General features: G+C 39.0%; 1 protein-coding gene across 6 annotated transcripts; it reads right to left on the reverse strand.

Moving 5' to 3' along the window:
* Window positions 1–1,203: 1,203 nt before the first annotated feature.
* pmt (phosphoethanolamine methyltransferase) lies at window positions 1,204–15,197 on the reverse strand. 6 transcript variants are annotated; one of them, XM_044205232.1, is made up of 12 exons: window positions 15,176–15,197; window positions 8,178–8,349; window positions 7,497–7,652; window positions 6,337–6,473; window positions 5,859–6,010; window positions 5,520–5,708; window positions 4,592–4,681; window positions 4,383–4,472; window positions 4,153–4,275; window positions 3,814–3,945; window positions 1,587–1,703; window positions 1,204–1,359 (listed from the first exon to the last, which is right to left on the reverse strand). In XM_044205232.1, the coding sequence occupies exons 1-12, from the start codon at window positions 15,180–15,182 to the stop codon at window positions 1,249–1,251; spliced, it is 1,476 nt and encodes a 491-aa protein (XP_044061167.1). In that variant the 5' UTR covers window positions 15,183–15,197; the 3' UTR covers window positions 1,204–1,248. The 6 variants fall into 6 exon arrangements, with proteins under 6 accessions (XP_044061167.1, XP_044061163.1, XP_044061168.1 ...); XM_044205228.1 differs by lacking the exon at window positions 15,176–15,197 and adding an exon at window positions 11,565–11,734; XM_044205233.1 differs by lacking the exon at window positions 15,176–15,197 and adding an exon at window positions 10,553–10,697.
* Between the last annotated feature and the right edge of the window lie 645 nt (window positions 15,198–15,842).

The following is a 15,842-nucleotide window of genomic DNA, read 5'->3' on the forward strand; positions in this document are numbered from 1 at the left end:
GCTTTCAACAAACAACTAAAGCCAAAAAACACACTTTTAGCCGAGCTGTGAAATAGCTGTCATCAGAGGTTGTCTTTCTAAAGACAGTTTCCACCAGGCTGTAATCAAATACAGTCAGAATCACCATTGCAAAGCTTCACTGACAGGAATGTTTGCACACTTAGATAAACATAAAGTGAGTCAGGAGTTCAACATGTCTGTCATTTTTATTAGCTGCTGTTCAGACTTTGTGTGAGATTCACTGACCCACATTTTGAGAGTGTGTCAATGAAAAAGACCCACTTTTTGTTAAATGTTTCAGGGGATATAAGAACTCTTATGCTTCAACAATTGTTTGCCCTGAGGCAGGAGCTGCCTTCCCCTCAGATAAATCACACCACAACAATACTTGTCAGTCACTCTGATGGCTTTTAAAAAGTGGGCTGCCTGAAGGATTCTGTACAGAGGTTGACTATAAAATGTGCAATCATAAAAAGCTGCCTGTTTAAACCAGTTTAACTGCTGCCTGCTCAGTTTTGGTGTGCTCAATGCCCTCTAAGCTTCTGTTTCCTGCAGCTGACTGCCGGGACCTAGCAGTTTTTAGCCCCCCCACCCAGACCGGAAGGTATCCTCTACAATGCACCTCAAGGAGGTTGTGTCTGAATGAGCCATGGGGCATGGAGCAGCACTGGTGCTCATTACAAGTGTGACAAGTTTTGAACCTTTTGACTCTGCTCATATAGCTGCAAACTAACAAAACCAGTTCAATTTCTTCAATGTTTGTTTTACTGTGAGATGATGAACTTTGTGCTAAATTTGCAGCATATTTCAGGAAGGCTCAAAAGAGAAGAAACAGGTCCTGAAATGTCTTACACAATGCAGGGCTGGCCAATAAGGCAATATTGTTTTATTCAATATTATTATCTTTTTATTATTCTCTACCTCACCATATAAACAAAATTCTCATTCCATGTTTAGATGGGCAATAACAAATTTAATTTGATCAAAATAATAATATAATAGTTCATAAGAATATTTTTTAACATATGTATGTATATGAAATGTTTTGCCCTTTGTTACATCATGTTAATAGCATGTCAATATTGTAATACTGTGATAATTGTTGTTCAAATTACTTTTAATCCTGAACAGGTTTAAAAAAAACCCTGAGAACAAGCAATTCATCAAAGACAAAAGTATAAATAAGGAAATAAGAACGAAGCATTCCTTTTTCTCTTTTATTATCTTCTCCATTCTTAGTGCAATCATTCAATCCCTTGTTGCATAAAATAGTCCCCATCGTTGGTCTCCACTGTTGGAACGCCCCAGTTTTTCTCTCCATCCATTTTCTATTGCAAAATAGTCTTCTTCAGAGAATTCCTGCAGGGGAGAGAGGCAGGTAAAGTAAGTTTGTAAGGAATTTAGGTTTCGGTTAGTTTCATCAGGTTGAAACCAACCATAAATGATGATGTTAGATGTCTTGATGATATACAGTATGTGTGCAAGTATAACCTTGTCATTTTGACACAATTTATGTGTGTGTGTGTGTGTGTGTGTGTGTGTGTGTGTGTGTGTGTGTGTGTGTGACTGTGCATGTGCATGCTAACCTCAATGAATTCATCCTTGATGGCCTCTGCTCTCTGCAGCTCTGTCTTAATGACCTGGATGAACTGGGCTGTCCGGTCTTCTGCCCGAACATTGCAGAAACCAGCTTCCTCAATGAACTACAGGAGAAGAGACAGAAGAGGTGAAGTAGCGGGGGAACAGCGCAACCAGCTGATGGACAGTAGTAGTACATAAGCAGCCCATCCACAAAGCGCACAGTCACACTGTTTGTGCATTTGGGCTTTCTGTACAGGAGAAGACTTTTTATGAGTTACCCAATAAGGGTATCTGATTGTTGACACAAAGTCTTCACTTCACCATTGGCCAATGCAAAGCAGCAAACAATTAACATATCTGTCTGGTGTGCAGGTTAACTTCTTATGAAAACGAAACATTTTCACAGCATTAAGGCTGATGGTAAGTAAATTTTAATGACACAAATCTAAACATGACAGGCCTGTTTAGGGGCTTGGTAAAACAGACATAGGATTCAGCAAAAAAGTATTCAACCTTTAATGGCAGAAGATCTTGCGTGAAGCTTAACTTGTTTTATGTACACAGGTGTTGCCAAACAGTTAAAGGACCATACTTGTTATATTGTGTGTAGTTATATAGTTGTATAGTTATATGTTTAGCTCCCTAACTGCGAATTGTGTTTCTTTTACAACTTTGTGTGCCTTTATTAGTACAGCAACAAAAAGAGATGGGGAATCACATGAAACAAAGGTCAGAACTGAACCAGATACACCGTGATTAATGCTGCCCCCTACCCATGGGCTACAAGGCTGTTCCACTGTTTAAAGCATGCTGCAGTGTTTCAGATTTCATCATTGCATGTAAACTACTTAGGTAATCCACCCAAGTGAACACAATGTCTGTATTTATTTTTGCAAAGTCTCCTAATTGTTGTGTGGTAAAGCAGACGTACGAAGAGGTTGATTTGAAAAGTATGAAGTGCATTACCACGTAACAATATTTTATTGTGGAAAAATAAAAACAGACATAATGTGATGAATTACAATCTAATCTTTCAAGTTTCTGCAAGGTCATTTTAATCCTGAATGGAAACAAATGGAATATAGAGCCACGCATGTTGGGTTTTTGAGACAGATATCAATATTTGAGAGTTTAAAATATCAGATGAAAATATATCAGCTGATGTTAATTTTTTTTAATTACATAAACTCAGACAAAACTTTTGATAGGGATCCCTTAAATGTGGGTATTGAGGAATTGTGACCAAGACATGTACAGAGCAGTTGGTTTCAGTTGAACATTCTGTTGCTAGTAGCAACCGCTACTGACAGTCCCACAGCAGTTTAACTGACATTGTTACATCCAGCATTTTGTCAGATCTGTGACCATGCAAATATTGACAGGCAACTTTTATCTACTGCCCAAATGCCCTTGTTGTAGCTTTATCTGTAGGTACTCTTTTTATTACAGCTGGATTCTGATTGTTGATTTGTGATTTGTTGCTTTAGTTTTCCTGCGACCAATTTACTGCTTATCAAGCTAGCGATTATACTATTTGTCTGAAGCTAATGTGTTGCTAACACAATGTTCAAAGTAAGTGTAATTTACTGTTGGGCTAACTGTTGTGTATTTTACTCGATTAACTTTATCTCTTATGGACTCTATGCATATGTTGATCTTTCACTAATGATACTCTGTTTTGTCCTAGCATGAGGGACAATGTAGCTAATTTGACTGCTTCAAGTGCGTTTAGCTAACGTTACACAGCTTTGCACGGCAGAAGAGCGGAATTTTACAGTTGAAAAACTAACTTGTCAGTGCTATCTGGTAGACAAACTATGTAATGGTGACACTGCTTCTATTTTCTGTGACACATATCTTTGGCACTTGTGTACTGACAATTCTTGTAACTTATCAGCCTCCATATAATTGTTATGCCAATATCGATATACCTGTGATAAGCTAATATCGGATATAGTGGCTTGGTGGATTTATTGCCACAGAATTAAGAACAATTTGGGATAATTAGAAGGTTTACCTTTTTACTTTGAATATAAAGTGGATGGACATCAGTCAGTTTATATATTGGATGGTGTGAGAACAGACACTGCAGTGTACCAGAGACTCAGCAATAATTTGTGTGCTAATCCTCTCGTCACATACTGGTAAAGAGGACAAAAGGACTGAACTCCCCTTAGGGCAGTGTAGTCCTTTCATAAACTATTACATAATTAGGCTCTAGTGTATATTTACCTTGCCATACTGTGAGGGTGTAAAGAGGACGTAGCCTCTCTGTTTGACGTAGGCCTCGAACACTGGTGTCCAGGGCTTCTCCCCACAGCAGTAATCGCTGATAAGCAACCGGCCACCTGGCTTTAACCACGACTGGACACAAAGGACAAGAATGAAAGAATAAGTTTAATAAAATTTAGAGCAGATAAAGTCACACAAAAGACACTAATTTCCCAAAGAAATACGTATATGACATAAAAATGTTCCTCTCTGAGCTGCAAATTCAAAGAGAGGTTTGGAAATCAACAAAATGAAAACTTCAGACTTAATGCTACTGTCTAAGTATGAGAAAATGCTCACATGGAAGCGTTTGAAGAGTGCCAGTTTATCATCTATGTGCAGGATAGTGTCTCTGCTGTAGATCACATCAAAGGAACCTTCTGCGAACTTCCTCTTAGTGGCATCAGCCACCTCAAACTGGACCTGAGGGAGAGCACATGACATTATTGATTAAAAAAACAAACAAACCATTAATTAAACCATTATCTTTGTTGTTTAAACCAATAGGATAAGGGAACATTTAGACGTACTGATGGCAGCTTCTCAGTGATCGCCCTCTCCATTGCGATGTTCACCATGTTGTCTGACAGGTCCAGGCCAAGCACTTCCACTCCAAAGGTCTGAAATGTAACATAATCACTGCCATCATTATAGTCCTTTCAATTATTATAATCATTGTAATTCCCTCTATCGTCATTATTAATATCACCCTAACTATGCCAGATTCCTTGGTTCTTACCTTTGCCATGTAGAAGTCTCCTCCACCAATGCCACAGCCAACATCCAGGACCTTCTGTCCGGGCTTCAGGTTCAGCAGATCCACAAACTCCTGTTAGCACAAAAAAAAAGGTTAATTCTTTATTTTAATCAAAGCCCCAAGAGATAAACCTACATAGTTATGTCTCGAAGCCCTCAGTATCTCAATGTTGGGGAAATAAGGTGATGATTACAACCAAGATGTTGAGGTTTTATGCTATAGTGTTTATTTTTTATTATTTCATTCATGACTTGCGTACCAATTCTTTGTAACATCAAAAATGTGTACAGGAAAGTAAAGTAATCACAACTCACATTTCTTAGTCATTAGTCATGGAAATGTTTACCGTCTTAGTTTAGAATGTTAGCATGCTAACATGCTAATTAGCAATAAACACAAAGCTCAGGCTGAACAGAATGTCATTAGTTTAGCTGGAATTTGGTCATAAACCAAAGTACTGAACAAATTGGGATCACAAAAGTTATTACAGTTTATCCTGAGGGGGGCTTGAATGTGTGTAGCAGTGTCATGGCAATCCATCCAACAGCTGCCAAGACATTTCACTCAAAACCACAAATGTCAAACTCATAGTGGAGCTAGAGGAAAAGTCAGGGGATCTTCAAAGTCAGTATGAATTATCCTCTAAGGACTATGAATGTATATACAAAATGTATTGGCAATCCATCCAATAGTTCTTGAGATATTTCTTTCAGGACCAAAGTGGTGACTCAATGTATTTCATGCTGTTGCTAACTTGATCAACCTCAGTCACATTAGTCATTTATTTGCAGAGCTTTTCACTTTTGAAATCACAGTGCTTTGTTTAGTATTCTTGTTTTATCTATTCCAACAAGCACCTATTGATTCCTTCCAGCCAATTTCTTTGGTGTTTTCCAGACTTCTTTCCTACCTTGGTGGTGCTCGGCCCGCCTGTGCTGACATAACCAGCCCCGAACATCTTCTCATAGCGTAGGATACCACGGTTGGTGTACTGCTGGTTGTCCAGGAACTGCTGGAAGGTGTTGAATCCGTTCTGGGTGTTGGAGGAGCGGGGAACCTTCTCCAGCAGCCAGCAGATCTGATTCGGATTGTTTTTCATCTGGAAAAGGAGGAGGACGAGGACATGACAGAAAGGACGGGTGTCGTCAGGGAGTGGAGGGGAGAAAGGAGACATGCACATCCTCATGTCTACATCACACACAGCTATGTCCTTCTATTTTATACTTTCAGAAGACTTAAATGACTCTACCTCAATATAGGTCTGAACTTTCTTTTTCAACACAATGTCGAAACCAAACTTTTGGCCCCCCTCTGGCCCCTCCACTTGTACTGAGGATACCAGGCGGCTGTATTGTGCGTCAGTGCGGTAGCAGGTGGGGTTGAAGTCCCTCTTGGAGTCACCTTGGTAGAAAGTTACAAGTTAAAAAGAATCCTTCGTAACAAATCGTATTTGTTACCAAACAGATTTCGGTTACTGTTGCTGAACATTCATAATCAACTGAGAAAGACAAATTACATTATATATATATATTAAGAGCAGAAATTGAATCTGAACTGCAAAACTTCAATTTGTAATGTCCCTATTTCTATTTCAAATTTAAGACAGAGGCTTGATGTGAATCTTCATTATTTTAATTAGTTTCTTGAGTCAGATTAAGTTCTCACCAATGTTTAAATAATTATTATGATGAAAGAGAGATGTGGAAGTTTTATTGTTAGCTCAGTACCTGACCGGTGGTTGCAGGACTCTCTGAAGAAAAGAAAGCCACCGGGCCGCAGCCAGCCCAGCATCTTCTCCATAGAGGACTTCAGCTCCTCGTCACTCAGGTACATCAGCAGCCAGTTGGAGAAGATGAAGTCAGTGCTGAGGAGAACATTGAATGGACACGTCAATATAAGGAACATTAACTGTTTGTTTTATTTTCATTTATCTACGTTTTTCATTTGAAACAACAATGTCAATTTCAGTATATTATAATACAAGTGCTACACTGGCTGTGAAAAACGCCACATGGAGACTGTTTTTGTAGATGCAGCAGAGCTTTTTGCTTGATGGAAACAACATGGAGGGAAGCCTAGTCCTTGCTGTATGCGAATATCTCTGCAGCAGACAGTTATCATGACCACAGTGCGAAGCTTGGTTTTCTTGGCTCTCACGATTAGTGAAATAGTCCAACAGTGGCGAATGTCAAGTATTTATGTGATCATGAGCGGCAAAGCCCCCTAATAATAATACACTTAGGAGGGAATGGTTTAAAAAAAAAGCCATGTTACATTATAATCATCATTAACATCACAAGTATAAACCATAATTACATTTTTTGTTGTGAAAAAAAAAAAAACTAAAATTGTTTTCTTCTGTCTAAATAAAGCCAGTAGTCTGGTTTTACTGCAGAGTTTGGAAATAATCAACGTATCCCAAATCTGATGTAGAGTGGATCCAATGGCTGTACTCCATTACTGCCCATCATTCATCCTCCATCAGCGTGCATGACTTCCTGCCTGCTTTAATCCACAATATGTGAAGCTGTGCATGTGGTGTAAGAGTCTGTGGCCATGCTTGTGGCACTGTGAGGCTGTACTTAGCTAAATGCTAACACCAGCAGACAAATTTTGACTTGATGATGGTGCTAAATGAAAACTTAAAGGATCACCAAAATGATTCCTCCTGAAGGGAGCATGAATGTTTATATCAAATTTCATGGAAATCGATCCAACATTTGTTTTACCAAAAACCACAAATGTCAACCAATAGTTGCTGAGATTTTTCAGTCTGGACCAAAGTGGTGGACAGATCGTCAGAGCGGTATTGCCATCCCTAGACCACTGCATGGCTAAAAACACAAGACATAAAGTGTTAGTAAGCTACAGATATCTTAACACACACCTGTTTTGGGGGACATCCAGCTTTGTGACATCAGCTTGGATGAAGGTAGCGTTGCTATGGTGACCATTGTTCTGCCTATTCCTCTCCACAAAGCTGTCCATGAAGTCCACAGCCGTCACGTGGCTGGCCTTGGTCAGCAGGTGGCTGGTGTAACGACTGTAGAGACACATGTCAGTATAAATCTTCATTAAATGCTGTTCAGTCAAAAAACGTGTCTTTAAAGCAGGCAGAACCAGTGAATAGAGTGTGTATTGAACAACTCTTTCAAAGCAGTGACTATCTATTAATGCACTGACTAATAAACCAGTTTGTTGTTTGTTTGTTGTGTAGAAATAAGGCCTGTTTTCCCAGATTCCCAGATATAGATAGGCTTTCTCTCAGTCCCAGATTGTTGTGTGCATGTCATGATATTATCCTCTGTGAAACCTCTAGATGGCGCCTGTCACTCCTGGTTACTGCCGCTATAACAAAGCTGAGGCTGGTTTTCTCTCTTTGCAGTAAGAGAGCATCACTGGCTCTTGTTTACAAAGCATTTCTAAAGATCCTTTCTCTTCTTGCATGGAAATCTGGAGCTTATCAGACTCACTCATGTCTTCCGCCCTAAATTAAACAGAGACCTTGACAACCCTGCTCACACACACACCCACTACTACAGACAGTCGAATGCAGCTGTATGCTCACCCGATGCCAGCTCCCAGTTCCAGCACTCTGTACCCATCCAGGCAGGGCAGCATGGAGAGGATCTCGGGCACCTCCTGCTGGGTCAGTTCCCTGGCACGAGAGTCCAGCATCATCTCCTCCACTGTGGCGTCCTTGGAGTGCTCCTTCCAAAACTCTGTCATGTTGCTACGAGCTGTGAAGCACACAGGTGTCCAGATCATTCATTATTACAGGAGGAGGATGACCTAGAAGAGGAAATGTATATGACTTGTACTTGAACTAACTGTTCAGCTCATGTCCAAGAGAAAAGGACAACGGACACTGCTGAAGCACAAATGTGCTCAGCTAAACTCTGAAATCGGACGAAAATCAGATGAAGCTCGCTGTCAGGATCGTGGATATTCACATGATGAACTATTCATATTCAGGCAATACAAGTAATTTTGCTATTTCCCCTGGAATATGTGGCAAAGTTCATGTCTGTGAATCATCTATCAAGTAGTTCAAAAAACAAAAACAAGTATTCATTACAGCATATATTATCAATATATATATGACATAAAATGTGTCTCCAGACAAGTTTTCAAAAAGAAACATACAACAAAGTTACATTCATTTATTTCAAAGTGGACATTTCACAGAGATGTATGGTAATACTTCACTTTTGAGCTAAAATTCTTCAAACATAAAACCCCAGAGACTATGTCTGGCACACAGATGAACCATTAGTCGAACCTGATTACAGCAAGTGATCTTAAAACTAAGGGTGCTCCGATTAATCGGACACCGATCGTAATCGGCCGATATTCGTTCTAAAAAGTTTGATCAACGGTCTCTGTATAGGCCGATCAGGTGATATATTAAAGGGCAGCGGCCCATGTTAGCATTTTGCAGAGAAAACACTCACAGAGAGTGAGAAGTTAAACGTTAAAAGAGCGGACATGCGGATATTTTACAAGCATGGACCAGGTAAAGCAGCAGCGAATACACCTGTTGAATGATGTCATTCCGTACCACGTTGGTTTCCATTGTTTTGATATGTCATTAACAACACGCCTGCTCTAAGAGGCTGTCAAAGCGGAATTGCGGGTGAAAATATTAAAACGCGAATTGTGTTTTTTGGGCGACTTTATAAAACTTACGGCTGATGAGAGAAACAGCGAGAGGCGGGGCAAGCCGGTGAGACAGGTGTAGGTGTGTGCGTGTGTGTGCGCGCGCGTGTGTGGGGAAAAGCAAGGTGAGCAGACTGAAGTAGTTTGTGAGTAAACACTAAAATAAGGTGGAGAATTAAGTAGAATTAAAATGGTGAAATAAGAAATAACCTCCCTGCCAGTTACACATCATTCTGTGGGAAACACTGTATATTTGTTAAGATCTAAGCGGCTTCCACTAACCAATATGTTATGAATACGTTGCATTTGTTGCCTGCCAATAAATAATCAGTTGTCAATTCATGATATTTTCTCATCTCTTAATTGTAATACGGTAAGAAAGCCATTGGTCTGTAATGTGTGCCAGCAGATAATGCAATAAGCTTCAGGACATGATGCAATGATGAACTGCTGGTTAATAAAAAAAAAGTGGTGTGTACTATGACCTTCATATTAAAAGGAGCAACAACAAAAATTACTGTAACATTCAATCAAAGACAAACTTAAAAACTAAACTAAACAGCAAAGTGGGCACTAACAACAGTCCATTACCTGGTTACACACTTAGCACTGGGATAACTGCAGGTTAACATTCAAGCAGGCAAAGCTACAGGGATCAAATGACAGCTGACAGCACAGTCAAATCACTGACACATTCCAGCACAGTGTTCACAGCAGGATTACTTCCACCAGCTCAAGCACAAAGGAACATTTGGCAGCTCCAACAAAGTCCAAACATCAGTTGCATCAGGCTTAAACCCACGTGTCAAGAAAGGCACACAATCAAATCTTCACACATCAGTAAAAGGATCATTTTTTACTCTGCTCGTACCTTTTTCCATGGTGGTCTTTGGTTGATTTGAACTTATTGTAAAATTAGTCTACAATGCCTATAGAGTCTGGCAATTAACGTTAACGTCTTAATTATAAGAAGGTTACTATAAGTAACCCGTCTCTGACAGAGTGCAGGTTTCACCTTGTATGGGTGCTCTTTAAATAACCGGGCGCGTGGAGGAGACGGTCGCCAGGTAGGAAACTGACCATTAGGATGCGCCCAAATATGAGGGCAGTGGAGGGGAGGGAGTGCACATGAATAATCATATGGGGACAAGGGTCTACGCGCTATCTGAGGCACGTTAATGGACGGGATTCCCCTGACAGTGTGAATACATAATAGACCTCTTTAAAATACCTCAGAGTGTCGTCAGTCACAGATAAGTTAGTGTGTCATTGAAGTACACTCACATCTTTTTGCACAATGGCTGGTTTATGCAGAATTGTGAAGCGGTGTGTTTCCCAGCGACAGTCTCCCTCACCGGCTCCCGGCTCACCTCGCCTCAGTTGTGCTGACTAGTAGGAAATGTCCCGTGGCATGCGCCGATTGCGCAACATTGCCTCATGCTGAAAACTTCTGTTAAGGTGGAGAGCGGTAATTGACGAGCGGCCGTCCCCCGCCTTCTTACAATAACTATAACTTCTCATTTTATTGTCATTTTTTCATTAGAGCCGTAACCACAAGAGGCTATGCGCTGTTGCAATTGATAGGAACGGTGACGCAAAACGACTTTCTTACTTTATGTAATGAAAATTCTCCATATGCAAGAAATCAATCCTATTCACCGCTAATGTAGCGATTCTTGTTTTTGACCCACAGTTAAACAAACAAGCTGCTGGGTCTACATGTACCAGTTTGTAACTTTTTAGTATTAACACTGAAACAGGGAATCTGATTTTCACCAGTCGTTCAATATGCCCTAGTTGACTTCCCCTCGGGGGAATCCCTGCCGCCATCATAAGTGTAGTTCCAGTTGCCTGAAAAACTGAAGTGAACTTGGTGAGATCGACCCTCGGAGGGCCGAGGGAGCGAGTCAACAACGATGGTCACTCGAGAGGTGTATATCACCCACAATGCATTGCAGTTATGTATTTGGTGCAAGAAAATATAAATAGACATCTATTGTTAGATGGCAATATATAAAACTCTGGTTGCCAAGTTAGCAGATAGTTTAAGAAAATCTCATTGATAGATTGATATTTTACTGAAAAATGTCAAAACTAATAGCAGTTAATATTTTTTTGGATAGCTGTACTGCTCAGCTTGTGTGCTTTCTTTATTCCCAACATTATCTGCAAACGCATGGGAAAAAATGCTGTTTTGCAGGGTTATCATAGTAGCAATAATAGTTATGAGAATCATGATACAGATCGTAAACAGAAATTTCTAAATCAGAAACTGATGCAGCTACAAAGTGCCTACATATTGCAGTTATCCGCAGAAGATGCCTTCTCCTCATTGAAATGCGTCTGCAGGTATTTCTGATGATTTATAAAAAGCAGTGTTGCGGTCGCTGGCAGGTGCGCTCCATTCAAATCCCCTGCTCCTCCACCGCACACTTTGCTGCGCTGCTCTCCAAGTGGCCTCCGTGCGACGTATGCTGTTAAGTAATACCAAGGGCTGAGGGGAAGTGAAGCTACTAATGAAACGCAGTCTGAGTCTGTGACCCTGTGTGCAACCTTTTCAGTGATGTTTGGGGAATACATCATTTCCTGGGCATGTGTGCACATGTGGTCCCAGTGGCTGTATTTCCACATTATGCTACTTAATACTTCTACTCCACCACATTTTGGAGGCAAATATTGAACTTTTTACTCCTCTACATTTCTTTGATAGCTTTAGTTTCTTTGCAGATTTAGATTATTAATACAACATATAAATAAACTAATAAATGATAATATATTTTCATAAAACAAGCTACCCAGCAGTATATAAAGTAATTTAAGTTAGCCCCACCTTTACCAGCTGCAACATTAAAGTGATGAATACATCAATAATTATAATCCAGTAATATAATATATATTATTCTGAAATTAGCACTTTTAATTTTGGTACTTTAAGTATGTTTTGATGCCAGTACTTTTGTACTTTTACTTAAGTCAGATTTTGAATGCAGGACTTTCATTTTTTCCTACACTGTGGTATTGCTACTTTAGTAAAAGTAAAAGATCTGAATACTTCTTTCAACACTGCCCAGTGGTGAAATAAACAAGGTGATGATGAAAAGCAAGTTGGAGATGAAAATTAATTGGGTACCACTGTCTCATAAGGCACTCTTTATAAAGGTGTATCAGTTGTAACTAAGGGCTTTATTAATAGTTAATACATAATTTATTAATTCTTTATTGGTCAGTTATAAGCTTATGTTAATAAGAACAACCTTTGGATTGCCAGATTGTGAAAATACTCTCTTGCTGCATCATTAATTGTCAAAAAATGCCAATAAGCTCTTAAGTCTACAGTAAAATACTAATAAGTCATAAGCAAAGGCATTAGAAGAGTCATCAACATGAATATGAAAAATCATCACAAAGAACAATTCTATCATAATTTAAAACAAGACTGAATAAAAGTACAAAAATAAAGTAGCATATAATATAGAAATACTCAAGTAAAGTGCAAGTACCTCAAAACTGTATTTAAGTACAGTACTTAAGTAGTACTTGAGTAAATGTTACTTTCCACCGATGCAACCTGTTGTACCTCCTGAGCCACAGCCAGCCGAAAAACATGAGAATTGTACTGCATACTGCACTAAATATTATTAATTTATTATTAATAATCTCTTCAGTGGAAATAAGCATCAACTCTAAACCTGCGACTCTCACATCCATCATAGTGTTGTGTAGTAAGGAGAGAGACAATGCTGGGGGGGGGGTCTATGTCATCTCCACAGTTTTAGGGTTCTCAGCTTCAAATTATTTTGACTGCAGAGGGTGAGCTATTCAAACCTGTTATTGTGTTTAATGCAAACTACAGGAGTTTGACAGAGGGGTGAATCATTGATGCACAAGAGATCTCACTTCCCTGGGGGTTTCAGTGCTTACTGTACAGGTGTAGATGCTTCCTGCCTGTCAAGATGTTGGTTAGGGGTGGTGAAGGCTGTCTATAGTGTGTGTGAATTGGAGTGGGTGAGGTGTGGGTGCCTGGGTTTATCATACCTACAAAACATTCAGCCAGGTCTCTGCAGTGTAGGTGGTTTCCTGTAGTTGGTGATGTTTTTCACCCCACTTTTGTTGGGTCATTGGCTGTTAACATTTTATATTTGTAGGGTAACTCCTCTTAGCTACTCATATTTCTTTTGTCAGTGTGTTTTTTAATCCTCACTTCTGTAGGCCTCTATCTGGACCTGGTGACGCTGTCTAAGTTTGGCTGTGAACTTTGATTGATTTGTCATTGTTGTATTTCTGCCAAGTTTTGCTGATAACACGTACAAACGGAGCAAACAGCTCTACAGAGACTGCCTGAAAATTAGGGTCTTGGTCTGTTTCCAAGGTTTGATTTCGGTGGGCCAACCACAAGATTTTGTGAGAGTAGATACAATGCAAGAATGTAAAATTTTTTGGTGTTGACCAAATGACCCAAACTACAGGTGTAAAAGTGACTTATGAGAGTTTAAAGGTGCCCTGTAGAGTTTTTGACCACTTGGAATTAATATTAATTTACCATTAAGTCTGATTTTTTAAATTTTATTTTAGTTAATTCCAGTATTGTGTATTTAAACTCCAAATTCTTTCCGATTATGGCTTTATGATTTCAGGTCAAAATAGTGTTTTTTTTTTCTTGTGAAGAAAGATAGACTACCTGTACATGACTCGTACGACATGTCTGGATTACTTGCGAATTTTGTTTACACCAAAGAGAAAATTCTATAAGTATGAGAAAATTGGTGAATTCCACAAATTCTCTTCAATCATTCGTACGTGCCTCATAACAATGGATCTGTTCGTATAAGTGTTTTTTGAGGCCCAAAGTGTTTTGGTGAGAAATGTGAATGTAAACATAACTTTGTTTGTTTAAAGAATTTGTATATATTTGTATATATTACTGGTCTAAAGGTACAGTTACTGAAGTCAATTAAGGTAGCACTCTGAGGTGCACAGGTGGCACAGGGGTGTTGTCCACCACCTGGATGAACTGTGTCCCATGAACAGAATGCAATGAGAGCATGGGAAGCCAGTGAGGGATTGCATCATTCTGACAACACTGTCTACTGTGTCTCCTTCTGTATACACATTCTCCAAACCAAGAGTGGCAGTTACCAGGAGCAAGGAAAAATGAAAAAATAAAAAATAGAACATTGGTTGACTCCAGTATGGAGTTTTGATTTTTGCACTCTGCCGCCAATGCAATTTAATCCATATAGGAAATGACACTTCTATGTCAAACTATAGAATTAAAAAAATAGACTACAAAGCTAAATAAACAATTGTTATATTTACAAAATTAATGAATAACAGGAATGTTTTTTTCAGCGCAAAACTGCCAGTAATGCATTTGATATGTAATAGTTCAATGAATATTGCCTCAACATTAGAAGTGAAATATTTGTATAGTCTATTACAGAAATTGTTTAGCATGCATATACATTACCATAGACCTAACAATGAATTAGACAGAGAGAGAAAAAAGGCTTTTTGTGCAAAAGCACTTGTGTTTGTGTGTATGTGTGATTTATTGTTTGTGTATGACTTTTTGCACAGTTCCAACGTAACCACATCCAAAGTTCATTGTAACCAGACTGAACTGGATAAGGTCAGCAGATGGCAGGAGTTTTCTGAGACTTTTAGGTAGAGATAGTGGTTTAGAAAGTCCTTATACATGGTCATTTATAATCAACATCAATGTGTGAAGGATGTGTTTAAGGTATGTCAATGTGAATACTGAAAAATATATTGACCAAAGGCAGTTGTCACCAAGTCATGCATTTATAACTTACAGTGGCTCATACATGTAACTGAAATTGAATCCATTTTGAACGTAGTTCTTGTTAACTTTAGTAGGTTTAGTGGTGATGTGTAATTTCTACTCACAGTCCATTTGACTTTGTTTCTGGTGGGTATTTCCTCAGTTGTGTTATCCCTGTACAGAAGTGAATCATTGCCCAGCATGGAGATGTGTGATTTAGGCAGTGGTAAATAAAGATACAAGAAGAATTAATAATCAGTATAATATATTGAGACAGAGAGTTAATCCTTGACCTTGGAAACAACAAAACAGTCTCATCACAAGGTCCATTCAGTAGCTGCTCTGGAGCTGTTAATCCATCGTGGAGGAGAAGTATTTAATGCTCTCAGAAGAATGAACATTTGAACGTATACAATTCCATGACAACTGAGGAACTCCATCTGCTGACGAAGGTTGTGTGATACGGTCTTACTGTCTTTACAGTATATGATATATTTTAAAAGCACACAAACCTAGTGCTTACACAGAAGCAAACTTCTAAATTGCAATAATTAAAAACACCCATAGAAGTATTGAGAAAAAACAATATTCATAAAATAAGTCAGAATAGAGACCCAAAGCGGCACATTTAAATATAAATTAAAATAGAATAATATACTGACTCATTCACTAAGACACATTATAGGATATATAATTATATATTTCTTGAAATATTTCTTGTCCAATGACTCTTCTCCGACAGTTTGATGAGCCTGAGGGCCATCTGAGCAGGCAGGTGGTATACAGTATATA

The sequence above is a fragment of the Siniperca chuatsi genome, linkage group LG8 (assembly GCF_020085105.1).
Source record: "Siniperca chuatsi isolate FFG_IHB_CAS linkage group LG8, ASM2008510v1, whole genome shotgun sequence".
Lineage (NCBI taxonomy): Eukaryota > Metazoa > Chordata > Actinopteri > Centrarchiformes > Sinipercidae > Siniperca > Siniperca chuatsi.